The sequence below is a fragment of the Branchiostoma belcheri genome, unplaced genomic scaffold, assembly GCF_001625305.1.
Source record: "Branchiostoma belcheri isolate BF01 breed outbred unplaced genomic scaffold, Haploidv18h27 scaffold30, whole genome shotgun sequence".
Classification (NCBI taxonomy): Eukaryota; Metazoa; Chordata; class Leptocardii; order Amphioxiformes; family Branchiostomatidae; genus Branchiostoma; species Branchiostoma belcheri.
In genome coordinates, this window is record NW_017803910.1 from 2,008,769 (window position 1) to 2,036,754 (window position 27,986).

Sequence of the window (27,986 nt, forward strand, 5' to 3'; positions counted from 1 at the left end):
ACACACCAAAAATTATGAAAATATGTTGTTCCTATCTGGACTTATTGGCTTTTAAACATTTCGCCAGAAAGTGCCCTGCAGTTCCAGAACAAGCTGCTAGGGGGACCAAACTCACATCACTTATTCCTGACAGGAAAAGCAATCTGTCACCAAAATATCAAGACCATAGCATGTTCAGGACAAAAGATACAAAAACCGGAAGTTCTGCTGCAGTACCAAGGTCATCCACCAGGAGGCCCATATTTGACCTTGACGTTTGTCTTCCTAAGACTTACCAACATACTAAATATCATCATAATCCATAAAGGCGTTCTGAAGTTATGCTGACCACAAAGTTGCGGAAACACACACACACAGACAGACACATACACATACATACATACAGACAGACACACCAAAAACAATACCTCCATTTTTCATGGAGGTAATAAAAACTACTGCAATACAGAGGTCAGCCACCAGACATTCCTCTTTACGGTATCTCTCTGAAAGGCCATGACGAACCACACAAGTGTTTCACCGGACAATCACCCCCGTGTTGATTAAGTAACTTGTCGGCAGCAGTAGTTAAGGGCATTGCCCTTCCATTCACACCCTTGCATAAGTTCGCAGAGTTCATCTCTTGTTACAAATGATGCGGTGCACATCCTGTGTACGAGTACTTCGCTTGAAAAACATCTGAAAAACCTGCCCCAGGGCAAATCATCAAAGAGATGAAGCACATTCAATTCTACTTGATCATTTTACTCCTCATGTTGTTGCCCTCTGGGTATCAGAGGCCGCATCATAAATGAAAGGAAGTTGAAAGTGCATCAGCTAAGCTGAATGCACAAAGCTGTTTTCTTAGTTTCGGCCATACAAAGAAACGTTTGGTAGTTTGTGTTACAGCCCAGCTGCTTAAACTCTCTAATTACTAGTGTTGATTTTCACATTTCTCATTAACCATCTATGATTAATATAATTGGCACCCCTGAAGTTTTACGGTCTTCTCTGTACCGAGGGCGTTCACTTCTTACTTTGATCAGTATAAACTCCGAGTTCTGACAGTCAACAGAGGCAGCTATCACTCCTTGATAAGGTCGTTCACCTTTCTAACGAAATTACTTGAATACATTCACCTGTTCTCGGAGGAACGTTTTGATCAAATTTTCTTCAAAGACAAGGACGCAATCTCCGTATTCCTCCCCCAGTTTATGATAGGCTCTGATCCACTGGCTAACTCTGGGCCTAGTTACATGTTTTAACGTTACGTGGCTACATGTAGCTGTCCCTGGACTGTCAGAGGGTGTAACATGGGATTGAGTGACAAGAGACATGTCCAGTAATCTACCTGCAGTGCATGTATGTAAAAGGGCATAATGAGGTTGAAGTAATTTGATTTTTGTACAGCATTTGAAAGACTAAAACTCAACATCACTGCAGTAATGTTACCATAATGATTTAAGAATTCAACGCTTAACTCAATGGTTTAAGAACTCGTGGTCAGTGCTCATTTTAAAAAGTTAAGAAAACACCCCCTTTAATTTACAAGTTTTGGAATGGTCCATCCTACGTGAGACCAGGGATGGCTCGAGGCTAGTAGATCTGCCGCCGACAACAGTGATTATAGATAACCCAGAGACACTTGCGCTGATGCAAACAGACATCGCCTCTTCGTAGGAGCAGTGTGCTGAAAACCCGAGCCTCCTGGCTTCAAGTCCTTCAAGAGTAAGTTCCGCACTTATGCTCATGTTTATCACATACACTGTGGGTCTGTGTAACAACATGGACGAACTTTATCGTCTTGCTGTCGTTAATTTGTTTATTGCTTTGCTGTAATTAGTATGTCGCTTGGCCGCAGCGCAGCTAGAAGTACTGATATGATAATTTAATGCCAGTAAGATGCATTGAAGGTATGTTTGATACAGATGTTTTATCAACAGCCGATAATTCTATCCGTATTTGTTATCGGATGGTTGGATTTGTGACCTATTTAATATCTCTTTATCGGGCGTATTTAGATTTTATGTCAGAAATGGAGAGTTGGTTTCAAAGAAAGTGAAGTCTTTCGTTTGACATGGGAGTGGTACGTTTCAACGAATTGTGCTGTTCTGATGTATCCTCATACTTCACACATAAAAGCGTATGCAGCATACATTGCAACTATTTTACGCTAAAGGGTTTTTTTGGCGACATGAGCGGACCGACTGGTTTTGCATGTCAAATAATGTCGGTTTACCAGCAGACGACCTCGCCTACAGACAAGACAACATTCATTCACCAAGGTTCTCTCCTGTATGAACGCATGACGCGGTCTTTCTTAGAAACCACACTTCACGGTCACAAGGTCCTGAGTTCGAATCCCACAGCAAAGTCGTCCCAACCCTGTAAAATGTGAGCCCCGATATGGTCGTAGTTCGTAGGGCCTGCAGCCCTTAAATATAGACGTTAAGCCGGCTGTCCCGTGTTTTGGAACAACCACATCTTGAGCGTATTAAACACCATCCGGAGGTATAGATAAGGTTGAAGATATGTTCTGTGTGGGAAGGTTCACACCAATTAGATTATTCCGCAGTCGCGATTTTCACTTGTCAACTTTAATCTGGTTTTCCTCTAGAGCTGGAATCACCGTGGCTCCAGAGTGGCTTCAGCCCAATTACAAACACAGATACCCTCCTCGTATCTTTAAACCGTAGTCTACCTCCTTCTCCATGCCCGCAGCCAGGATTTTCATTGGGGGGGATTCTTCCCATTGTATGAGGGACCAGCGAGCGCCGAAGGCACAAGCTTCTGAGGGGTATCAGGGGGCATGCTCGCCGGAAAATTTTGAAAACTCAACCTTCTGAAATGGCATTTCCTACGTTTTGGGGAGGATTTCCAAGAGAAAATCAGTGATAACTTTTTATTTAATGACAAAGTGAGCAGTTCTTTTAGTATCCCAACCCCACTGGTGATACAAATCAGTTCACCTTTTGAAGAAAATTCTTGGACCTCGAGATAAAACAAAAGGGGGACCTTTGAGCCTTGTGGGGGAGTTCTGACTACGGGCAGTCAGAAGTGTCTACCTCCTTCTGATAGTATTGATTGGAATCTCTGTAGTCAGTAGACGGACTTCAGACATTTGTGGGCGTTCATAGTAAGGGAAACGTGCTGTGAATTCAGGCTTGTATAATTATGGTAATGATTGTGATTATACCATTTAGCCACATCAATATGTCTTTCCGGGTGACCGAGCATAAGGGTCATGTAAATGCACATACAAAGTAAACAAACGCGTACATGTACCTATATACCAAATGTTTTCTTCTGTAAGAACGTTCGTACGATGCGGTCTTGCTTAGAAACCACACTTCGTGGTCGCAAGGTCCAGTTTTACACACACACACACACACACACACACACACACACACACACACACACACACACACACACACACACACACACACACACACACAGACACACAGAGAGAGAGAGTGAGAGAGAGAGAGAGAGAGAGAGGAGGGAGAGAAAGGGTAAGGAAGAGAGAAGGGAAGAGGGGGAGGGAGAGAGAGAAGGGAGAGGGAGAGAGAGGGGGAGATAGAGAGTGGGATCGGAAGAGAGAGAGGGAGAGAGACAGTTCAGAGAAATATCCATCGCCTTTACTGGTTTTGGCAGTCCCCATGGGCTCAGTAGAGGGGACATTACGCACAGGCGATTGCGGCGTTTTTGACACAGTTAATTTGATATCACTCTTAATGCATAAGTTGCATTAGAACACTCAATAGAACACGCTTTAACGTTATCAATCCCGTTGGGATTCCAAAGGTGGCAAAAAGATTCTGCTTGAACATTGAATTGAATACTTTTTCACGTGTGCATGCCACGCGGACTCAGTTAATGGGATTGTAATATGAGGGCAACAGCATGAGGAGTAAAATGATCTAGAAGAATTAAATGTACATCACCTCTTTGATGATTTGCCCTGGGGCAGGTTTTTCAGATGTTTTTCAAGCGAAGTACTCGTACACAGGATAAACCGCATCATTTGTAACAAGAGATGGACTTTTTGGACTTACTCAAGGGCGTGAATGGAAGGGCAATGCCCTTATATATATGGCCTTGATATTACCCGTGAAAACATAATTGTAGTAATGAGAGCCCACAAATTGTCCTTGAGAAAAACACATACATTTCTCAAGAGGGGTTCAATAACCATAAATGTGCATTAAAACTGATGTAGGCGTGAAAGAACGTCGACGCAGGGTTTTGATGGCGTTTACATGAAGAATGCGGCAATCAGAAATGTTGAATAGCCCTTATTTTTTCAATTTCACTTCTCTATGTAGATTGCAAGGGGCAAAGAAGACCATACCCATCGTTGTGATAAAAACTGATACTGGCGAAGTTATGTAAAGGACGTCGACGCAAGGTTGTGATAGCATTTACAGGAAGAATGCGGTAGTCAGAAATTGAATAGTCATCATTTTCTTTCAATTTCACTTCTCTATGTAGAATTCAAGGGACGTAGCAGACGTTGTCCATTGCTGAGCTAAAATTCCAAACCCTGAGATACCTGGTTGGACGTTTTGATTCATTGGCCTCTATTTTCACATGACATCTTCTTTTAAACATTGTTCGGTTATTGGAATCGGGATTCTGAGTGTCGTCATGGCGACAAGAATCAGTATGACGTGTCCATGACGTGTGTCCTAGATTCTATCTGCCATACTTAGTGTTTCCAAGTACATGTAGTCCTTTTTATCGTACATTTCCCACATCCTAAGGAAGGTAAAATGCATATACTGCTCAGTAATTCTATTCCTTTATTGAAAGGGTAGTCCTATAGCCTTTTCGAGACCGTAGGGGCAGTGGGTTGTTGATCTCTGCGTCTAGGACACGGTATTGGAAGGTGGGGCCCGTCCCTCTCCTTTCCCTGTATTTTACATTCGTACCTCCCAAACCGAAGTCAGGTACCCATTTTACACCTGGGTGGAGTGAGGAAAGCCATTCTATTGTGCCCTTCCCTAGGCACAACGTTTTGCTATAAATATGTAAGTAACCGAACCCGTGATTTCTATATGTCGAGTCCTCCACCTTAGCCACTGGGCCACTTGACGCCATTTATGTTATTGTGAATGAGCTTATATACCAAAACAAATCCCTCTTAGAGTTACTGCCGACAGATTTTGCCGACAGTAAAGCAGAAAATATTATGAATTTCCGTGGTAATCTGTACACATTTATGAAGATCGAAAACATGTCATGGTAGATATTTCATTCTCAAGCAAGGAAAAAAACAATTCCTGCAAAATCACATTATTTCTTAAGGAGAAAGTAATTTGACTTTTCCCTGTGGGGTCACTAAAGTAAGAGTTGAACGAAGTCTTCTAAATTTGATTAAAATCCAATCCAATTTCTTGAAGTGGGTTTATTTCATTGCCCGGTTCCGTAAGAATGGACTAGCATGGTAAATCAAATTATGTTGAGAAAATGCGGAAAGAGATAGAGAGAAAAATACGTCTAGACAGAACTAGAATCGTGTCAGACATGTATATCTCAACCCAGATTCTAACCATGAAAAGGCCTGGTTCTTTGGATGAACTTATCAATATTCTGTCCGCGAGGTTTCCAAGAAAGACGTCTTTAGAATGTGATATTGTCCGGTTGCCGCCGAATTTTCCCCTTCTAGTCGGAAGAAAGAATGAATTCCAGGAAAGAGCGGAAGATGGGGCGTGGCCGGGCAGCCGTGGTGGCGCGTGGGAAGAGAAGGCAACTCATCACTTTGTAAAAACTGTCTATGGGCCTTAAGAGTCTGTCTTCAGACGAGACTCTAGTTGTAAGACGGGCTTACATTCTATCAATACGTTCTGCTTTGTTCACTTTTAAGCCTGTAACCGTGTTCATAAGCGGGTTGAGACCTCATTTTGCAGAAGGCTTTACCTCTTCATCCTTTATCATTCCTCATCAAAGTTGCTTACAGGATGGGACCACAAGAATAAACGTACTTTGAAAATGCCGACAGAAGAAAGAGAGAAAAAAACGCTGAAGAGTCTTTCGAAATTCGCATCCGCCGAAGTCAGATTAAGGCAAGAGGTCCACCCACATTTTCTTTGAAACATCTAACACCGTATCATCTTTAAACCGATTGCACTCTTAGAGCATACAAAATGTAATGCGACGTACACGATTAAACAGAGTGTGTCTAAAATTTGAGAAACAGTAGCAATCTGAGAACATTCAACTAGGTCTCTCATGTATCCACACTTTTTTCAAACGTCTTGTAAAATACTTTTATTTTTCATTGTAAAAGTGGCTGCGACAATCTTTAAACCATGTAAAAGTTGTGCCTAAGTTGAGTTCGCAGTCACTTTGTCTGTGTCATTTCATTTGTTTTCTGAATAAAATAAAACAGAGTGAAAGCAAGAAATCATTTCAATTCTCCGTGACATGAGCTAATAGCATTTCGGCGTCAAAGCGTGTGTTAGTAATTAGCAGACTGGAAGGTTGGCACCAGTCTGTCCCCTTGTTTGTTGATTCAGATTCGAATCGGCGTTTTCTGCTTCCGCCATCGTGTCTTTTGATCGCCTGAAATTCACGACAGATGACGTGTAAATTGGCTGTACGGTGCGTTTTTACACACCTCCGTCGGCAAACCGTCGATAAAACCATCGCATCGTCTAGTCAGATCAATTTTATCATTAACCTCGGGTGCGTACATAGGGTGCCATTCGTCTGTCTGCGTCAAACGGCCATTAGTTATACTGGTTCTCACGTAGACTGTCCAACCCGACACTAAGTATGGAAAACTTAAGTGCGTGGAACGAAATGTCTTCCGGAACATGTTACAGTAGGTAAGGTGTTGGTACAGGCGTCGAATGGTCCAGTGGCTAGGGTGAAGGGCATGACATAACGGGTTACGGGTTCAGTTCTTTGCATTTATTGCTTAATATTGTGACATTGAGACAGGAGCTTTAAATGACTTTCCTCATACCACCCAGGTGTAAAATGGGTACCTGACTTCGGTTTGGGAATGTACAAAATTATGTAAAATACAGTGAAAGAAGAGGAATGGGCTTCACCTCCGGTGCATACACAGGTTCCCTGTGTGCGTCAAACGCCCATTAGTTATACTGGTTAACCCGACACTAAGTATAGAAAACTTAAGTGCGTGGAACGAAATGTCTTCCGGAACTTGTTACAGTAGGTAAGGTGTTTGTACAGGCGTCGGATGGTGCAGTGGCTAGGGTGAAGGGCATGACATAACAGGTTACGGGTTCGGTTCTTTGCATTTATTGCTTAATATTGTGACATTGAGAAAGGAGCTTTAAATGACTTTCCTCACACCACATAGGTGTAAAATGGGTACCTGACGTCGGTTTGGATGTACAAAATTATGTAAAATACATTGAAAGAAGAGGAATAGGCATACACAGGTTCCCATTCAGTCTGCGTGCGTCAAACGGCCATTAGTTATACTGGTTAACCCGACACTATAAGTATAGAAAACGTACGTGCGTGGAACGAAATGCCATCCGCAACTTGTAGCAGGAGGTAAGCTGTTGTTACAGGCTGCTGGTATTAGCAATGTGGCAGGAAGACTGAGTCGGCCAGCGGCCAGTAGTCAAAGGTGAAGGGTAGACATCCACAGATTAGACATAGGCAAGGAAACTCTGTTACTCAAGCAACTGAATAGGTTTTGAAAAATGTCAGACGTTTCAGGTAGCATCCATAGCTTTTCGTACGTCACTGATTAAAAGTATTAGATGCTACCTGAAAGGTCTGACATTTTTCAAAACCTATCCAGTTGCTTGAGTGAAAATTCCTTGCGTAGAGAAAGGTCGGCTTTGACGCACACTCTCTCGATCACTTCACTCATATTACATCAAATTTGAAGTGTCATATGATATCGCCAAGACTTCTGTCGTACAGTTCTCTCTAACGTAAATCAGGTAACCAAAACTTTAATACAGTTTCATTAGTTTCTTCTTGATATTTTTTTCACAATTTTTCTAGAAATAGTTGAAATAACTAAGAGAGACACTACCTTCCCGCGGATGGATATCTCCATCCTCGAGGTAAAAAAACACCTTCGATTCCACTGGTGCACTTGCGCTTTTGCCTTTGTAGCATCGTTTAAAAGTGGACATAACACCCCTGCTATCTGTGGCCATAACTGCCCTTACTCAGCGCAAAACAGGATCGTTTAGAAGATGTCTCTCCCAGATATATTACGTCTGACAAAAACTACAATGTCGAAATAATCCCCGGGAAAGCTGTACCAGCTGTAACATCAGATGCCAATGCCTCCCAGCATGTTGATAATGGTTTTCAAGTGCAGGCAGGACTTTCCTCTTCGATTGCCTCCATCCATCTCGCTGTAAATGGTTCAGCACGAAAACATTGAGTGCTGCAGACGGTGGCTGGATTCGTATGCGTGGGAGTAAGAGTTGGTATATGGAGGTGAGGGCAGTTATATAAACTACCAACATAAAACTGTACGGCCTGCGTTTAACGCCCACCTGGGTATGGCGGAAACTTGATTGTAAAAGGAAACGGTCTTTCACGGCCTTGGTGGAAAGGGTTGCCCGGGAGTACGCTTTCATTGGTTCCAAAATGACAAGGTCGGACATTACCCAACAAGGTCATGTAGCTGCTAGCACGAGCTTTGGTTATCTAGTGCTGGTAAGTATTGTCTTTAACAAAATGCTAAGTATTTTTTACGTGGGATAGGTATAGGTGGAAAATTTGATTCCATTATACCACCAAGAGTTACAACATTCTAAGCAGTCAATATGGTGAATTAATGGGATAACATTGCACCCCTGCTATCCCATTCATTTACCAGAGAGATTCAGAATTCTTCTGTTTGGGGACTTAATGGAATTACAGTAATTTACAAGAGATTAGCATTTTCTCTATATGAATTAATGGGATATCAAGGGATTAATTTACCAGGAGGAGATTCAGAATTTCTCTATAAAACGACTGCTCGCTTAGCCATCAACAACGTTGCAAATACGTCCAATTGTAAGGACCTGTCAAAAATATACGCAGGCAGGATTCACGAAATTTCTTAGATACAGTTATACTTGATACAATAACAATATCAGTTTGTTTAACAATGGTAATTTCCTACAATTGCTGCCGTAAACCTGAGGCAAGTGGCTAATATCTTGCGAACAATCGCGACATGTATATTGAGGCCATGAACAGTAACACTATATGAGGCATAAAATGAGATAACTATAATGCCATGTAAACTGCTGCTGTTATTACTACCCAGTCTGCGGCTCTAAGGGATACGGAATGCTTCAAGCAATTTAGTTGCGAGCTCTGTATTGCCCAACCGGCTAGCAGGACCTTTCGAAGGTAGGTCCTGTTTGCAAGATACTGTCTTTATGACCTTTAAACATTAATTTGATCTCATTGATCTAACATCCCATGGAGGGGAAAAAACTTGGTTGCGACCTTCTCTAGTTTCTAAACTTATTTCTAAACTTGTAACATCTTATGTAAAGAAAGATGACTGACATCAGGTATCAGACAGGATACACTTTTAAATGAAGCAATAGGATGTCGGTACATGATGCACTTGATGTTTTTTGGGCTTGATATGATTTTCGTATCATTTAATCAGAATTACTAAGCACGACGCAAGACGTAAGTAATATCCATGTAGATGATTGCTTCCCCAAGTCTCAGGTTCTAATCGACTGTTGGCACACTTTCACACGTTTAAAAGATGTGGGGGGGGGGTACGCTCTTCTTAGAGTGGAGTTTGACTTCTAGGGAATCGGTAAGACAGCTTCGGCTGTGCTTTTTCGGAAAGTTTTGGCTTTTTTTTCGAAAGTTTTTCCTACATGAAAGTTTGTCTTACTCAGTAGACGGGCTAGTAACCATGGACCGCCCTGCCTTGGAGGCAAATTCATCTTCTTCTAAATGTTTTTTTTAAGTTAAGTTGTTCTGACCTGAACAAAATGTTGGTGGGAAACAAGACGGGGTGTTAGACGGGTCTTGATATAGTCGTCATAGTCTACTAAAGATACGACAAGTTGCAGATGTTCAATTGCCCTACTTAACCTTAGTTCTTAGTATTATTGCTGTCAAGTAAGAAAATCCAAAAATCCAGGCCAAAGATGCTGACATGGTGGCTATAGAAAATCGGTACAGTGACCAAGAATCACGACGTTCTTTGTTTGTCTTTTGTGCGTACGATGGTCCAATTAACCTTTCACCACACTTAACCACCTGGCTCCGTTCCCAGCGGGTCGGCGTGCTCGTGCAAAAGAGCAACGATTCCCGAATGAGCCACAAAATATGTTTGTAGGGCAGGTCGTTAGGAAGCTCTAATGTGAGTGATTATGTCGGAGTGCACGAGCGTTATGTAAACCCCGGTAACATTATAGCAGTCCTGTCGTCACGAAAACTTCCTGCTGACTGGGCCATTGCCAACTAATGTCAGAGAAGTCGTCTCGTGAATTCGAGTCGACACATCACAACTGCGTTTTTTAAGGAAATCAGCCTTAAAAGATTGTATATGTTCATGTCCAGACGCGTGCGCTGCTGTGTATAGTGAAATCATCCATTATAGACCAACTAAAGGTAAGACAATCCATCTATGTCTAACATAGAGAAACTTCCCAATCCAATATTCATCTTGCCTAGTCCTTTTCTGCATATCTGCAAGCGGCGCTTGAGCTGGCTAGGCCATGCTACGAGACTTCCATCAGATAGACTAGCAAAACAAGTCTTGAACTGGGCCCCACAGGGTAAAAGACGCAGAGGTCGCCCCAAAATGAACTATAGACAAACAATTGAGAGGGACCTGCAAAACATAAATCTGAACTGGAAGGATGTAGGGAGACTGGCCGCTGACCGAACCTGCTGGACTGCTCTGATTGCCTCATGTGTCGGACGACACGGGAGCTCCTATTATAAATTAAAGTCTAAGTAAGTAAGTAAGTCTAGTCCTTTTCCCCATTAAATATTGACTTAGCTTTTGCAGATCCTTTTTTTTTTGTTCCTATAACAGCATTTGCATCAAGAAAACTTACCTTAATTTTGACAAAATACTTTATAAACACCTGTAAGGTCCAAAGAAGCCATTGGTTTGCTGTAGGTTGTCCAATACTGGTATGTTTCACGTGATGTCAGGTTCTGATCTGCTACACATCGTTTCACTCGGCATTCTCCGTATGTATAAAGATTGATTAGTAACTAGTGAAGCGCACCGAAGAATAACATTTAACTGTGCATGTAATGAGAACATGTGTCCTGAACCTTTCGTTCTAGCGTGCTGCAATCAATCATAACCGATTCTACCCATTACACAAAACAAAAACAATCTTTTATAGAATTCTTTATTGCAAGTTCATGCCCAGGGGCTAATTGCAAACAAACATTGACAAGAACAGTGAGTACAGAATGTAGTGATATAAAGCTATATGCTAACACGACCTACTTATCTAACTTACTATCTCTACTTAAAACTAATAACATTGGTGTACAATATAATAAAGAGTAAATATGTAATACATAAACAGGTAGGAGGAACATGGTAACTTCTATTCTATTCTATTATTCTAGCCAATCATATATGGCATATCTATTCCAAGTTGTGACACAAGATTTGCAGTGGATAGACAGGTGCAAAATTCTATGCTGTTTTCGTTGACATCAGCTTTTTCAACCAATCTTCAAAAGATAATGAGACGTTTCATGAAATATACATGCATCTTCTCCACTGCCTTATAAGTACGTGAAAGATGCGCCCGGAAACCATCAAAGCCACAATTTCAAAAACCTGATAACATCAATCAAATTAAAGAAGGCAGGAGAGGAAAGGTTCTTTAATCATTATGTTTCATTTTGATGATGAGAAAAGCTTGAAGCTCCTTCAATGGCCCACCAGTTGTTGGCGACCGGGAGCTAGATTCTGGAACTTTCTTCATATCGACCAAAACCAGGACGTCAGGCAGACCAAGGATTTTGACGACTTACGAAAAACCAATAGTAGAGTTATCCTACTTGAAACTAATCTGGTAAAATTCCAGCAAAGGAATTGATCATCGAGTCCTCAACTTGTGTATTTGAGTCCTGGCCAAAAAGAGGATGTCTCTAGCAAAAGAAGACAACTATATCCAAATATGTAAAGTCCTCTCCGCAACTATTGGCATTGTCTCATATGGTGGCGCTCATCTCCATTTCTGTAGCCCTTAGGCCACACAGTTGTGCAATCACTACAGCAGGAGGCTAGTCCACTGGTAGTAGTGTGCGTTTAACTCCTATACTCTTTCCCAAATGCTGATTGTTAAAGCGGAGAAACGAGTATGTACCATTTTTAAAGTCTTTGGTATGACTCGGCCGGGGATCGAACTCACAACCTACCGAATGCAAGGCGAGTACTCTACCCGTCTGGCCAATGTAAAGTAGGCTGGAAAAACCTACATGGCGCCAAGTGACTACCAAAGAAGAATCTTAGACATGACCTTATTCCCTAAGGCCTACTGTCGGGCGACATGTAGATGCCCATGGGCGTATCTGAAAGGCAAGATTCAGGACTCTTCCTGTGGTGTAGGATGACTTCAAAGTTGTTTTTGAGCCAGCGCCGCGGGAGTCATAAATTAACTGTAACTCAATGACGTCAACGGACGTACCCAGACGTACCGTAAAGTTTTACCCAGCCGCAATGTCAGTTGAAAAGTCACACAAAATTCGGCACGCTACATTGCAGCCTGCTTTTCTCATTGACAAAAGCTTTAATTTAGGAGAATTATGGCCGTGTTCAAATAGAGGAAGTGGCAAGGTCTGCCAACACACTTAAGATAAGATGCCGATCCTGAAAACCTTACTCACAAGGCATGATGCTAGTTGAAAAGTCACACAAAAATCAATGAACATATTCAATGATTCGGCACGCTACACTGCAGCCCGCTTTGCCCATTGATAGATTCTTTAATTTAGCAGGATTGTCGCTGTGGTCAAATGGATGGAAGCAAAGTGGCAGGCCCTGCCAACACACTTTAGAGAAGATGTCGATTATGGGAATCCTTACGCACAAGGCATGGTTCAGTTTGGAAGTTATCCAGGTTCGATCGCTTCTACCAAATGGGGGAACAGATCTACTAGTACGTGTAGTTTTTTTTAATGCTGAGATACCTGCAATCCTTGATAGATTTTTCGTTGTTATGATGTTATTTTAGCACTCCAGGGCTTATATGTAGAGTTTTGTTGTGATTTAGCACTTCTAGGCTTATGTACAGACTTTTTATCCAGCTTGGAAGGTATTCAAGTCCGATTGCTTCGACCAAGTCGAGAAAAACAGATCTATTGGTACTTGCAAGTTTTTATAAGACCCTGAGTTACCTTCAATCTTCGATAGCTTTAACACTTCAAGGTATATGTAAAGTTTTGTTGTGATGTCATTTAAAAGTCAACTTGAAAGTTACGCTGAAGTATGATATGAATATTCTACTTCTCCAACAGCGATAACGTTAACAATGTTATCTACCAAAAGCATATTCTGGCTCCCTTATTGTAGATGCCAGATTAATTCCATGTGCTTTCTGCCAACACAATGATGAAAAATTACAGGACTGATTTGCAGTGAATAAAGCTTTTATTTCTTCAAAAATCGTTAAAGACACGCGCCGTCCGTGAAATATGAGGCCGGAGATGGGATAACGATTCGTCTGTCTGAGAACATGTCAGTACAAGATGCAGAACAAGTCAACCTTTTAGCTTCGTATCGAGGGCTACGCCTGATATTTCATGCACGGCAGGGGTCTGAATTTGTACCGAGCGAGGTGAACTGTACTTACGACGTGTGTCCTTGAGTGATAGGCGTATACCAGCTTACCATGACGGATTTTATGTGTAATATTCTCGTAGCAATGACCCAGGAGAAAACAATAAAATGAGATAGAATGCACCCAGGGTAACAACTTCCTTATACTGCATTGAACATGTTATACGACCGCCACACTTCTTGAATCTGCATTCAAAATAAACAACCGGAACCATCTTATACATAACTCTGGACATTTTACATCAATATTCAAGTCCTCTATTCTATTACACACTAGAATGGGCACACACTCTGGACGATGTTCTAAATGCCGTTGCCGCTGAAGTTACCCTTTATGAATACACTCTTTCAGAATATGCTGTGGTGGAAACTCTTCAATCATGACGGTTTTTCTCAGACCACTGACTTTAGAGAATCCTGATTTAAGGCTGGGATATTCCCGTGGCGTCTGCGATCTTTGCGGTCCTCTATTTTCACATCGTTTCGTCTATACTGAATCGATTTGGTCGTTTCACCATCTCATTCAAGCCTGTAGACTTAACGAACAGCTTTAGATCTGATTTAATGGATTCAGGTGCTGTTAAAACTGTCAATTGGCATAACACTACGTATAAAGACTATTTTTAACCTTAGGCTAATATAACAATCAGTATAGATTATAGGCAGCATAGACACATTCACCAATCGATATGGTCATTTTATCGGTGCATAGGTCACGTTGATAATTAAATGGCTTATGGACAAAAGACAGCCTTTCAATAATCTCATCATTTATAGATATATTAATAGACAAAACATTAAGTCTCATATCTAGAGGCGGATTCTTTCGTGAATCTTAAGGTATATTTTTTGATGTGTGTCTATATCAGAAGTCTAAATGCAAAGTTATTCAAAAGAAGCACGTTAACATTTTAATTCACGTTCATGGCTATTTCTAACATATTTATATGTTTGTTTTATAACATTGCCTTTGTGTGCTGAATTCTGTGAGCACCAACAACTGGAAGTTTGTCATGCCATGTTACATTGCTTCGTCTGACAAACTGAAGCAGCAGTAGGCAGTACTTCAAATAACTATTCCAACGACGTCTTTCAAAAAGCGATTTCCGGTTCTTTAGTGTCCAACTACAAAGCTCCATGTTTTAAGCCAGCGAGAAAAATTATACACTGCCACCTCTCACACCCTCTGTCCTTTCAGCACAGTTTACTGTAATTCCTGATTTGTTCACTGTACTGATAAGTTCACTGTTTTCACTGTTGCTTCTGTACAGTGAACTTATCATTACAGTTAACAAATAATTCCTGGACTTTCTTTTTTCTGCACCTGTCACCACCGTGAACATATAGTTCCGTGAACATGTCCATTTTTCTCAGACCGTGAAATTTTGCTACCGTGAACATAAAGTGAATTACAGTATTTATAGCATGTGCAGGCTACACACTCATCATGGGATGGCACGGATGAAATTTAGAAAGCCCTTGAGCCCTGACACACAGTTAATTGTCCCTACCCATCACATAAGGTCTAATACGTGCGCCAACCTCTGCTATAGCCACCACATCACCAGCAAGTTGAGTTGATAGATACGTAGGCTCTTACATTGAGAAAATACAAGTAATGATGGGTATTAAGGGCCCAAAATAGATGAATCTGCATTACTCTAATGGGATGTGGTTGATCCTACGGGCAATTCATCACAGCTTAACGTCAAACAGACTTTAAATAAACAATCAGAGGAGGATCTCAAAGCGCTTAGGCCTGGTTATTATTATCCAAGTCAGCGGAACGAAAAGCAATTTCTGTTCTGTCTTATACCAGTCATACTAACTATTATTGAACAATACATACTGTCCTAAAGTTAGAGTTAGAACTAGACTGATTAAGAAACATATTTATTGTAGAATCAATATAACCAACTCTAGATAACAAGTTCACACGTATCTGCTACTCTATTGCATAGCCACAAAGCCTATGTTATTGTTTAACCTGACCAAAGATGTTGCATGAGAAGGCAAAATAGAGGAGACGTAATTTCTGAAACCTGTGACAAGGGTCTGTTTGGTCTAATCACCTGGTGTCATCAGTACAACCTCAGGTCTGACACGGTTGGTTTACTTTCTGGTCATACGCCTAGAGACACGCCAGCCTCCTCAACACTTGCTTCTGTCACAGTATCGACAAACAAGTGGCAGGAGATGGATTGGCAGCTAACACCGGGTTCTGGTTGAACAAGAAATCCCCCGTACGTCAGGTAGGGTCACTCCGGAAAGCTGCAATTAATCAAAAAGCTGCAGTTGGACAGATTTGGCTGCCAGTTAAGATGGATCTGTAGCCGTGATTTCACATCAACAACAAGGCTTCCTAATTCTACACCATAATCTTGGCCGGTAGCGGCACTTACAATCAGCGGAGGCCCATGTGGAAATGCCCGGGTCGGATAATCCCAATTGAACATTAAAACGCTCTTTCGTGCGTACGACATCATTTGATTACGCTAACTTTGTTATTTTCTCTGAGGCACCGACCTATATTTTATTTTGCAAAGCGCGGCTATATCGAGTTACAAATTATGCTTTTGTGTTGTCTCCTGTTGACAGCACACTGGAAGGCTTTAGAACTAGAAATTCGGGTCCTGACTTCTGAGGGAACATCTCCAATGTTTCAGAGAGCTACCCTCAGGACGTGATAAACATTAACAACTACCGAAACCGCTAAGATGCCCAAACTACAAAGAGTAGAGTCTTTGAAGTTGTAGCCTTTTTACCAGATCCAAACATACATCAAAGCATAAAAGGGATAAATGCAAGCCGCAGTGCAGGTCGTTGGTTTGGGGCTGTTCCTTCATTATACAAAGTTTGGCTGCATCATAACTAGAAAATTGAGTTGGTATCGATTGGGTGTAATGTAAAACAAAAGCAATTTTCTTAGTTCTTTAATCAATTGTTTTTAAACTAAATCGAATCGCATAGTTGGTTTGTGTTGCATATAATCGCATTATCCTCCTTATGGCACACTATTATACCCATTACATTGATTAACTTTCAGTAGCTTGGCCAAATGTCATGGACAAAGAATAAACACTCATACATAATGGATTTGTCATTCTGTATGGTGGGATAATGGGTAAATGGAAGAACGTATGGATAACTGGATATTTGGACTTTAATCTAGTACATTGAAAATTCATATGGCATAAGCACTCACAAAATAGAAGACAAGACAAACTTTTCTTAAGATCATAGGCTGAAAAAGTACTTAGAATGCAACCAGGAAGACATTAGTTAACACATCCTATTCGCTGAGCAAACACATGACTAGTAGCTAACTATGATAATATTCTTCTTCAAGACTTTTGTATTTATATTGTAGGAAATTTCCCCAATGTTTCATCCTTATATTTGAAGAAAACTAGAGTCGGGGTCCCCACGCTTGGTGAATTTGCATAAGATGTGTTTAAGTCACGGAAATACATTTGGTACGAAATCAGCCATCAGGGAGCAGGACTGGTATAAAAGGAATCAAAATATACCAATTTTGCCTACTGCTTATCTCCTAATATGATTCAATCTGAAACAAAATTGTCATCATAAGTTTTAATTAGTCGAGTATTCAGTCTCATTACATGTATCATCCAATTATTTCAGCCTATTGTAAGTCCTTTCCTCGGGGACCTTTTCAGTCTTCCAATCACGTGTCGTCTTCAGTCTACGTCACCAGTAATCAGGCTAGGCAACCAATACTCTCTCACAGATAAAGCCTGGGTCTCCTACTCCTTGGTTCTGATAACTCTTCTCTCAGCGGCTGTACGCAAGGGTCCCTATACCACCCACCACGTCATATGTGCAGTATGTGCTGACCAGAGCAAGGCTACAGAACACACTTGTGGGTCTTGGATTTGGTACGTTCAGTGCTTGTGTGTGCGCGGAAGGTGTAGAAAGCAAGTTGTCCAAGTAGGGTAGCGGCCAGCTGCTCGTAGGTTTGACGGATCGCGCCTGTCTGCATGCGGCGTTGACGGTCTTTTCAGCTCGGTAAGTGTCATTATGTGGCTTTTGCCTTGATTGTATTGATCTTATCTCATAAACAATGCATTCAACTGTGAATAATAACTCCTGTTACCGAGCCATTTTGCAAATGACAAAGATGTTAGACTGCTCTCGTGACTGTTAGCGATGATTTTTCAACATTAACCTGTCAGTTTCCAAATTGAAAGAAGAAGAATAGATACGGATTGAACAATAACATACCTCCAAATGTGTTCTACATGCTTCACAGTCCACCGTTATTGTTTTATTGAAAGAAGGGTTAAAGATGGTGAAGACATAAACGTGCCAGCCAAAACGTACTAGATATTCTTTGCGAATCAACTCGTTTTGTTGGTTATACATTCAACACTGATCGTTTGTTAATTCATACATGAAAGACATTACGGTTTTATAAAATAATATTGCCCGGCCAAGATCTCTCCACTCCCTGTTGCCTTCCTCTCATGATGTTGTGCCAGAATCTGTTCCAGTTCGATTAACCTCTTCATCCACAATCTATTACTTGCCAACGAGTAATACAATTGGAAAAGTTGATGCTCTCGGGATGGCGTATTCTGGAGGCTGCTGGCAAGCATTGATATCAGCCAGTCAGCCGCGAACACCTGCGATGACCTCCGCTCACTCGATGCAACCTCTGCTGCTGCAAAGACTTATCCTGTGGTTAGTTCAGGCAGAAGAAGAATCAGGTAGAAAATAGGGAATTAGGAATAAACGGTTTTCTGGTATGATTCCATTTACTAATATCATATAGAGATTGCCGGAGCTCATTGAGTGTGGAATTACTTGCTTGAACTTCGTTCATTTGTATGCCGGGAGCAGGGCCCTTGGTCAAGTCCGTATCATGGGTTTAAGCAACATCGTTCAACACGATGTATACTGCATTATCACCTAAATAATTGATAGAGGAAAGGTGAATGGAGTTCAAAGGAAGGCACGAAAATGGCCACATTTAATACTAAGATAGAGTTTTTAAAATGTGCTTACATAACGCAAGCAGCAACGCGTTTTACCCATGAACAATCCCAAAGGTACCTCCAAATCTATTTTGAAATACCGCCTGAAAAGTAACATCAATGGCTTTATCTATGTTCTAGACCCCTTTTCTCACTTTGCTCTGGCTTCCGCTTCAGGAAATCTGATCATAGCGCCGGAGCTTCAAAGGAAAACCTGTTTGAACCTATTTGTATTCTGCTGCTAAACCAGCATCGCGGCTAGACAGTAGCCGTGTCAGAGGCGGTATTTGTGGGTGATGACTTAATAAAAACCATCTTATACTCATATATCGTGAGTTCTATTACACTGACGCCTTGGGATATCTGTCCCGAGCAGGTATGAGATTTTATTACATTCAGTATGATGTGCCCTGGTGCACAAAATGGCAGGTCTCTCGGGACTTACACTATGTTATGAAATGATTAAATGTGCATGATCGTAATTTCATTTGGTCATTGATGTGTCTACACGCCTTGGTGCAGACCTTAAGAAAGTGTTACACTTTATCGTAGGCTACTTCCTTCAACGGTCTATTGGTCCAATGATTCGTTATGGCATGAGGCATTCATCTGGCACAGGAGGATATTAGGCGTTATAGCCGGGGCAAAAGGCCCTCGCAAAATTTAATCAGAAATATTCGCTGTATAGGATCACAGGTCATTTCTATGGCGTGTATATCATCTTAGTTTGAAGACAGGCTTTAGCAAGTAATATCAATTTCTTTTCAACTATGGGGAGAGAAATGATACTTTCTAGTCGAATTAGATTGATACGATGTTACAGATGTTACAGGTGTTGATTCGAATAGCAACCCCAGACGCATATACCTCACATGACTATTGCAGGCATTGCATTCTGGAATTCGCTTCCATTTAAAGGAATCCAATGCAATTTCAGGGTGGCAAAACTGGAAATATACTGAATAAGGCAATCTGTATGATATTGACACATACTTTAGGCATTTAAAACTGCAAAAAAAGTCCCAAGATTAGTCCTTTAGTTTCTGGGTTGTACTCTAAAAAATCAATCCAGGTTCTTCCAGTAACCGTTTTTTTTTCTCAGAATTTTGGGCATTTTTGCTCCATGAATGTCGATATACATTGGGACAGTGTTGTTTCAACTTCGTATGTAGATAAGTGACTAGAATATTGACTTTGAAACATATGGTTTCGAAGCCCTAAAAACTGCATTGGATGCCTTTAATCTGACCACAAGAAGTGACTACCAATTATTCTGATGTCTTATCGTCCAGGTCATCGGTTCCTTCTCAGGAGCTGGTGCAGGCTGATTGGGGCCCTTCTTATTGGCATGACTTGTGTCCCAATCAGTCCGCTGCACTGATTGCTTCATGATTGTCCTTTGCTTAAACCTCCTCTCCTCGCCAGCTCCATGTCCAACCTTTTACGTGTGGCTGATTCTGGCTGTGTTTATAACGGTTTGGTGTGATAAGCGCCATGCAGAGCGGAAATATCATAGACCTGACCTTTCCTATGACGATTCCTAATGGCATTGAGGACCTTCTGTGAATGATGTAGATGTCCGTGGAAGTAGAGCATGCCATATGGGACCTCCATCGCTGTTCGAGGCACTTAAAACGGCAGAATTCGCCCTGATTTCCCTTTGTAAGCTGGCTAAAATATTGATGAGCCATTTATACGTTAAAAGTCTGAAGAACTAAGTCATTTAGTCCGCTCTGTCTCAATGTAATATATCGCCCAGTTACAATCTTCTTCGCTGTGAAAAATTAGGTCAGTGTCTCCATTGTACATATTTAAAGTTACGCTAAATCACTCAAGGGGAAAAAGCCATCATGTTCGTTAATTGCTTTGTTGCCAAGAGTACTACAAGGTCAGACAGCGATTTATCTACGGTACATATCAGCTGAGGATGTATGCTATTCATTTCTGAACCTAGTTCTGATATTTAGAGCGCCGCAATGCAAATGTCAACGTTTAATTAGGGAAACTGGTGAGTATATTTCGTTGTCAACTTCTCAATAGCGCTAGATTCATGCAAGGCCAAATGTATTCCATGCAGAAGTCGTATACAAACAATACCAAACATATACAAAGGTCCAGGGAAAAAATATTTGGATTCTACACGCTGAACGGCAGCAGGTTTATCTGAGTTGTAAGGGTGCGGTACGGTCGTCTGTCGTACATGTACATGTAGGTGCACCGTGGTAGGTGCGTAAACTAGGGGCACTTTAGGAATAGCTGTACGTGTGTGGTAAGAACTCCAGCGAACGGTCAGTATTAGTTGGCGGTTGGTTTTGTCACAGATTACTGTCTACGATATCAAAATCGCACGGCAACTTACGACGAATGTGACCGCATCTTAACGCAAGCGATTTATCTACGGTACATATCAGTTAAGGATGTATGCTATTCATTTCTGAATCAGGTTGGGCTGATATCTAGTGCACCGTAATGCAAAGGTTAGCGTTTAATTAAGGAAACTGGTGAGTGTATTTCGTTGTCAACCTCTCAATAGCAGTAGATTCATGCAAGGCCAGATGCCGGTTTCTTTTGTTTCACCATTATCTTTGACTGGGGATGGTGGTATTGCCCTGCTGAATTATACATGTGTACAAACCAAACCACTATTGCCTTCTCTACCATCCACCCTGCTTTCATTACAAGTCATTCAGCTCAATTACGACGCTGCTATCTGTCAGGCTTTAAATGTCACACAACAGGTGTTGGGTAGGACTTATCCCGAAAAGAAAACAATAATTTTCAGGTCAGGCAACAAGAAAAATGACACCCTTGTAGATTTTTTACAACCCTACCAGGATTGCCAGTCAAGGATGGCAGCGGAGGCCTTTATACGGTACCCATAAGACGGTACTTTAAAAATACATAGAGCAGTCCACAGCTGTGCCTTGTATAATGGCATCTATGTCCCCATAAATGTGTTTTTCTTAAGGGCTATTCTGTAGTTGAAAACGCCCGCTACATTATTATAGTGATAGGCAGCAAAATATGTCACGGCTAATGCGCAGTTTGCGGCCCGAACAGATTTTTCACGCCAATGAAATTACTGTGAGATGACGGTCTAATAAACCTCGGGTGTCGAAAATTTGAGTTGGCACGTATCCATACACAGCAGGCAGTGATAAGGCCGATGCAGTTATGAGTATCGGTCGCGCTGTATGGCCAGATCGTGTTTTTGAAGTTCAACGGCAATGCGAGGCCGATCATAAGGACACGATCGTGAAATAAATTCTCGACCTCACTGCAAGGGATGGTCCAACACTCGGGCAAAAATGGACACGTAAATGGATACTTGATACCCAAACAACTCGACATCGGAGCTGTATTACAGCATCAACTCACTGTAATTTCATAGCCTTGGAAAATCGACAACTTGGGTCGCAAACTTCACATCTATTAGCCTATGTCTATACGAGAAGGTCAAGAAGCTTTAAGGCTTGAAAACAATGTGCTTTTCCTTATACAAGCTTACTGGTCGTTACTGGTTCCAGCGGTACTCTTGCCGTTGTAATGTATAATGGATTTTGGGTAAAGTCGTCATAAAGCGAGCAAAGCAAACGTTTACTTGTAATCTTCAGTGGTTTGGGAGGTAATGTTCTCAAAGCAGCCAACCGTTCTAATGAGTAAATTGGATCAAGTTGACCCTGGTAGCGATCGGTACGTTAAGTCCCCTGTCACACATAGCCGAATATTGCCTCACCAACACTGCCCCCCCCCCCCAACCATGGTTGGGAGTAGGTCGGGAGCAAGGTCGGCTGTGGTTGGCTGGTGTTTGGCGAGGTCGGCTGCTGTTCGGCTGTGCCAACCGAATGTTTCAAAATGTTTTAAACATTCGGGTGTGGATCGGAGTTTCGGCCATTGTTGCCTGTGTTCGAAAGTATGCCAGCAGTGGTTGGCTTGGTTGGCAGTCAAATTTGACTTAAATTTAACTCACATTTTGATTAGAGTCGTAGAGAAATGTAGGCATGGTCTAAATCTACTCCCGAACTTCAGCCAACCTTGGCTGATTGGTATTCGGTGGGAGGTATGTGACAAAGGCTTAAGACATTGAGATCCGCAAGGACATTACAAGGTTCCTACGTGACAGGACACCAGGACGGTAACGTACCGTCACGCAACGGTGCGTGAAGCATCTCCCATATGAGACGTCAGGCCATGAACCATAAACCCTCTCCATCCTGTGTTATTCCGTGACAAGATTCGGAAAAAACGTAATGGCTCTCGGTGGCAAATGTGCAGATGTTGACACATTGCCATTGGCGAACCAATCCGCAGTGTGTTTTTGGCACACAGTTAGACAGATTAGCGTAAGAGGCTTGGTGGGCGTCACTCCACCATATAGGTGGGGAAATCGTGTGAAGTGTCTTTCCCAAGGCCACGAGATTCGGAAGGCACGTACTTTTACAGTTCGTTATGTCTGACCTCATTAATACTGCCTTTATGTTCAAGAGTCAGTAAAATGTCCATAGACTTTGTAACAGATGTTGCAACTGGTTGAGGAAGTGAATCAATCATGATAAATTGTACGACCGTTAATTCGAAGATCGATGCAGAACGAATAAGTGCTTATAATTAGTAATCAGTCTTCGCTTTCAAATATTAACGAGTTGACTACGTATCGATTAGCAACAGGCGCCGATTGTTGACCTTTTATCAGGGTCAAGAACTGCTGCAACGCCGTCAGGCCGCTTTGTGACTTGCATGGTGCCGACCATACGGGAAAAATATATAATCTACAGTTGTTCAGGGGATCCGGGAATGAAGGGTGGTGTTCAACAATTATAGTCCCGTGTTCGTGTCCTGACATGCCACCGATCTTGTGCTCTTTACACAACTTTCCTCACTTAACTCCAGTAAAAATGAGTACTGTCCTGCCCTGTACTTGTCCTCTGTGCTGGTGGCGACATAAAATAAGTTGATAACATGAGTGTGCCGTCACCATGTCTAGTCATGATTAAAAAAAACAATGATGTTCAGGGGAATGAAGGGTGGTCATATGGATCATCATCTCCTGGTTCTGCATCTGCAGTCTGCCTCACATATGTACATGTATCATATGCTATGGGGCAGGGTTGATTCAACTCTCTACAGACCAGACCAGAAAATTGACTTTGAAAGCCATTATACTAAGCCGCTCTCAGTTGCATTGGATGCCTTTATCTTCTTCGGCAATGGATGCATCTATGTCACTCTGGGATCTGTCTTGCGCCTGAAGTTAGATTAAAACAAAGACTCCGAAGTTGTACCTCGTTTTACCACCTAATTCAATCCGACATGTAGTAAAGACTCAAGACTAGGGTGGCTAGCTGTTCAGAGAGATAAACTCTTCTCAGCTTTATCTGCCAAACCCACACGCAGGCTTAAAGAACCTGCTGCCAGATACATTCAGTACTGTCTAGACATGGTGCGCGACTTATCATACTTCTGGTCTTGACATATAATACAGGTATTGAGCACAGAGCACATATAAAAATTAAGCCCCTTTTTTCTCTTATACTGAGTTCACATTTTCAAACCGGGGCCTAGCCGGGCTGTTTCGATTAACGAAAAATCAACAATTCATATTAATAATACACGCAACTAATTTCCATTACTAATTTTTTCAACTTTGTTTGTGATCTGTTGTATTTTATATCATACTTTTCGTTCCCTGCCCGGCCGGGCCCCGGTTTGGACATGTGACCACAGCATTAGCCTCCTTTGATGTCGCCTGACCAGAATAACTCTCCCAACCACCAGACCCCGCCGTCACCATCAGTCTTTATAAGCTCCCAATTAAGTACCTTCATTAATCATCACACTTCAGACGGCCGCCCGAAGTAGGTGTGGTTACCTGTGACGGAAATACGTAGGCGTAGGCTTGCCTTCCACGCCGAGTCAATACATCGATAAATTTCGCCTCAATCCGTCACAGAGTTGACATGATATGTACTAGGTGCAGCAGATGGACCCCAGCTGTTGTACTTGCTTGTGCGCACGAAGCACAGAAGGCTATTGCCACGGCACTAAATCTAGATCTATTCCTTGTTTGCCTGAATTCCAGATTACCGTGTGAAGGTCTTGGTGCTCACCACTTACGTATTTTCTGCTGCTTTTTGCAGGTTTCTGTGGACAGTTAGACCTGGCGATCTCCATTGGATTCCCCAGTATCCATAGTACTTCTGCTGTATAACAGTAAGTTGGAAATCGTCTCAAAACTTTATGTAATTACAAACGAAGCTGCATGCGCTTGTCAGAGCTTTGATTTTTTGTCAAGTCCTTTCCATGTTCATGTCTTAGTTTCGTTTCTATTCATGAATGCGTAAGAAAATTTGTACTCAAGCAACTGGAAAGGTTTTCAAAATCTATCCAGTTGCTAGAGTAACAATTTCCTTGTATACATTTCATTACCTTGATTTCTAGCCTCATCGACATATTGATGAATGTTTTGTATGCAGATTGTACTTCAATCAAGGGTTTTTCAGTACTGCTGTTAGTGTTGTACCGTAAGACTGATATGGCTATATAGATGTTTAATATTTCATCAGAAATTCACGAACAGATATGTGCCCCTAGGTACCTCGGGAGCAGGTGTTCAAAGGCAGCCGATCCACTTATCTATTCCCGACAACATAAGGTTAATCAACCATGGATTTCAACCAGTCCGTCCAGTTTGATACCTATCCCACGGCCAGCACTGCGTCGCTAGATTGGTCCATGGATCACGGCTTCACCACCAGCTTCGCCAACGACTCTCAGCCCTTCTCCAACCAGACCGTGCCGCCGTTTGCCTTCACCGTGGACAACATGGTCTGGTCCTCGGTCGAGCTGGTCATCGCGGCCATCGGCGCTTTCGCAAACGGCCTCGTCATCTACGTGATCGCGAGCAACGCAGACATGAGGACCGTGCCGAACATCTACGTCCTCAACCTCTCGGTGGCGGACTTCCTCTACTGCAGCCTCTTCGTGCCGTTCCTCAGCGCCTACGTGCTGAACTCCCGCGGATGGATCTTCGGGCAGGCGATGTGTGTCATCAACAAGGGCATCTACGCCGCGACCGTGAACGCCAGTATCCTCTTCCTCACCGCCATGAGCGTCGAACGCTTCCGCGCCGTCTCCAACCCGCTGCGCCGAAGAGACCGGGGCTCCGGGACCAAGCGGACCCTCCTGATCTGCGCCGGGCTCTGGGTCCTCGCGCTGATCCTCAGCCTCCCGTCCACCATCTTTGCCAAGGTCAGGTCGGCCTACGGCATGGAACACTGCTCGATCTGGGTTCCGTCAGGCGTGAAGGCCACCAATGATTTCATCGGTGCCCTATTCATGTACCGCTTCGTCGCCTGGAACGTGGTGCCGCTGTTCATCCTCGTCCCGACTTACGTCCTGCTCTACAAGCGGATCAAGGACGGCATGGAGATCGCCGTGGCCATGCAGGCGCGCAGGCGCGCGGAGAACCGAAACCGCGTCACCAAGATGGTCACCGTCATCGTCCTGTTCTTCTTCTTCTCCTGGATCCCCCTCCACGTCACCAACACCATCGACCACTACGGGGTGCCGCAGTACAACGTTCCCGTGAACGTGCTGTACTTCGTCGGGATGCTGTCCTCGGCCAACTCGGCGGTCAACCCGTTCCTGTACGCGCTCTTCGGGCAGAGGTTCCGCCTCCACATCAAGCGGATCTTGTGCGCATGCCTTGGTCGCGAGGCATCCTGGGAGATGAGCATGATGGACACACGCGGCCATTCGGTACAGTCCAGGCTGTCGCAGGGTTCAAACAAAGGGTTCTTTGCCATGTTCAGAAACACCTTCAACAAAAGCCGAGAATCAGACAGTGTTCCCTCAAAGATGAGTCTGACAGGTGTGCGGAACACTTCAAACCACAGGACCAACCACGTAAAAGTTCACGAAGATGGCAACAACCGATTCCAAGAGATAGTTTTCGTGTCGTCTGTGTAGCTGTTTTAATTTTCCGCTTGAGTTATTTTTTGGTTGTTGTTCAGGTGATTTACGGTTTTATGTTAGCAGTTTGGCGGTGCCTGCATCAGTGTGCATTAATTGCTTCTTCGCTGCATCAATGTTTATATATGACTATGAAAGAAAGTTGACATGTATATGAGTTTTAATATATGCCTATTATCCGCTCAAATGAGTGTATGGTGTGGGCGGACAGTTATCGTCAATTAATAACAGAATTATTTAAACCTGAAACTGGAATGGCTTTTCTGTATATCTGTTTTCCTTGAAGTTTATATGGAAATACAAAATCGTCCATATTGGAATACGGGTCACATGTGCAATACTTATCTTATATAATCATTGTAGGTAGAGGTAGTACATAGGTAACCAGACTCCTTTGCAGGCTGAATAAATAGTAGAAATTGGCATAAAAATGGGATTTAATTGGCCAGGAGTTTGTCGGTCAGAGAGGGTCCATTTGCCTGCATGGAAACTAATACATATGTCCCGTAACGCCGTTTTGAGGCTATATGGACAGTGGGTTGTTGATCCACTGTGTCTAGGACACGGTATTGGAAGGTGGAGCCTACCCTTCTCCTGCCAGTACATGTATATGCTCGCGGCCAGCTTTATTTACATCAGGCAGTATATCAACTAAAGTACGCAATGCGATTATACACCGGTATTGGACGTAATGAAGACTAATGTTCCATGACATTAAATTACCTGAGATTGCAGCGCAGTGAGCTTGAATTTGACGGTAAAGATTTAATATCTATTCATTAACGTTCGGCCATGGTGCTTTAACTGTCTAGATCTGTCTCGGGCAGGCAATTTTCTGGCTGATAGGAAGAAATTACTGGAAAAACAATTTGCCAGTACCTGTATGTAGATGTGTAGATCTATAAGACAAGAGAAAGTACGGATTGGGTAATTTTGTCATAAATAATTTTTCCATTCGGTTCAAAACAGATTACATGTCTCAATTCCGATTAGGCGAAGACCATGAAAGATCTTAAAGATTCAAATGATAAGACACAAACCACTAATGAAGTCGTGGTGTTTCAGTCTCTTAATGTGATTTCCCTACAGGCACATCGTAACTCTTATCTTCACGAGGCACGCAGTATTGAGTCTGGATCGTTTGAATATTCAAATGACACACCTATTCGTTCTAGAAGATAAAAACAGCGATCCATATATTTGCCTCCTTCGCCAGAAACTGACGAAAACATTGAAGTGGTGGCTTAAATCAC

General features: G+C 42.4%; 1 protein-coding gene across 1 annotated transcript; it reads left to right on the plus strand.

Moving 5' to 3' along the window:
- The first annotated feature begins 1,574 nt into the window (after positions 1-1,574).
- LOC109474175 (somatostatin receptor type 5-like) lies at positions 1,575-26,928 on the plus strand. The gene is made up of 3 exons (XM_019774425.1): positions 1,575-1,707; positions 24,900-24,972; positions 25,354-26,928. The coding sequence occupies exon 3, from the start codon at positions 25,426-25,428 to the stop codon at positions 26,728-26,730; it is 1,305 nt and encodes a 434-aa protein (XP_019629984.1). The 5' UTR covers positions 1,575-1,707; positions 24,900-24,972; positions 25,354-25,425; the 3' UTR covers positions 26,731-26,928.
- The last annotated feature ends 1,058 nt before the right edge of the window (positions 26,929-27,986 follow it).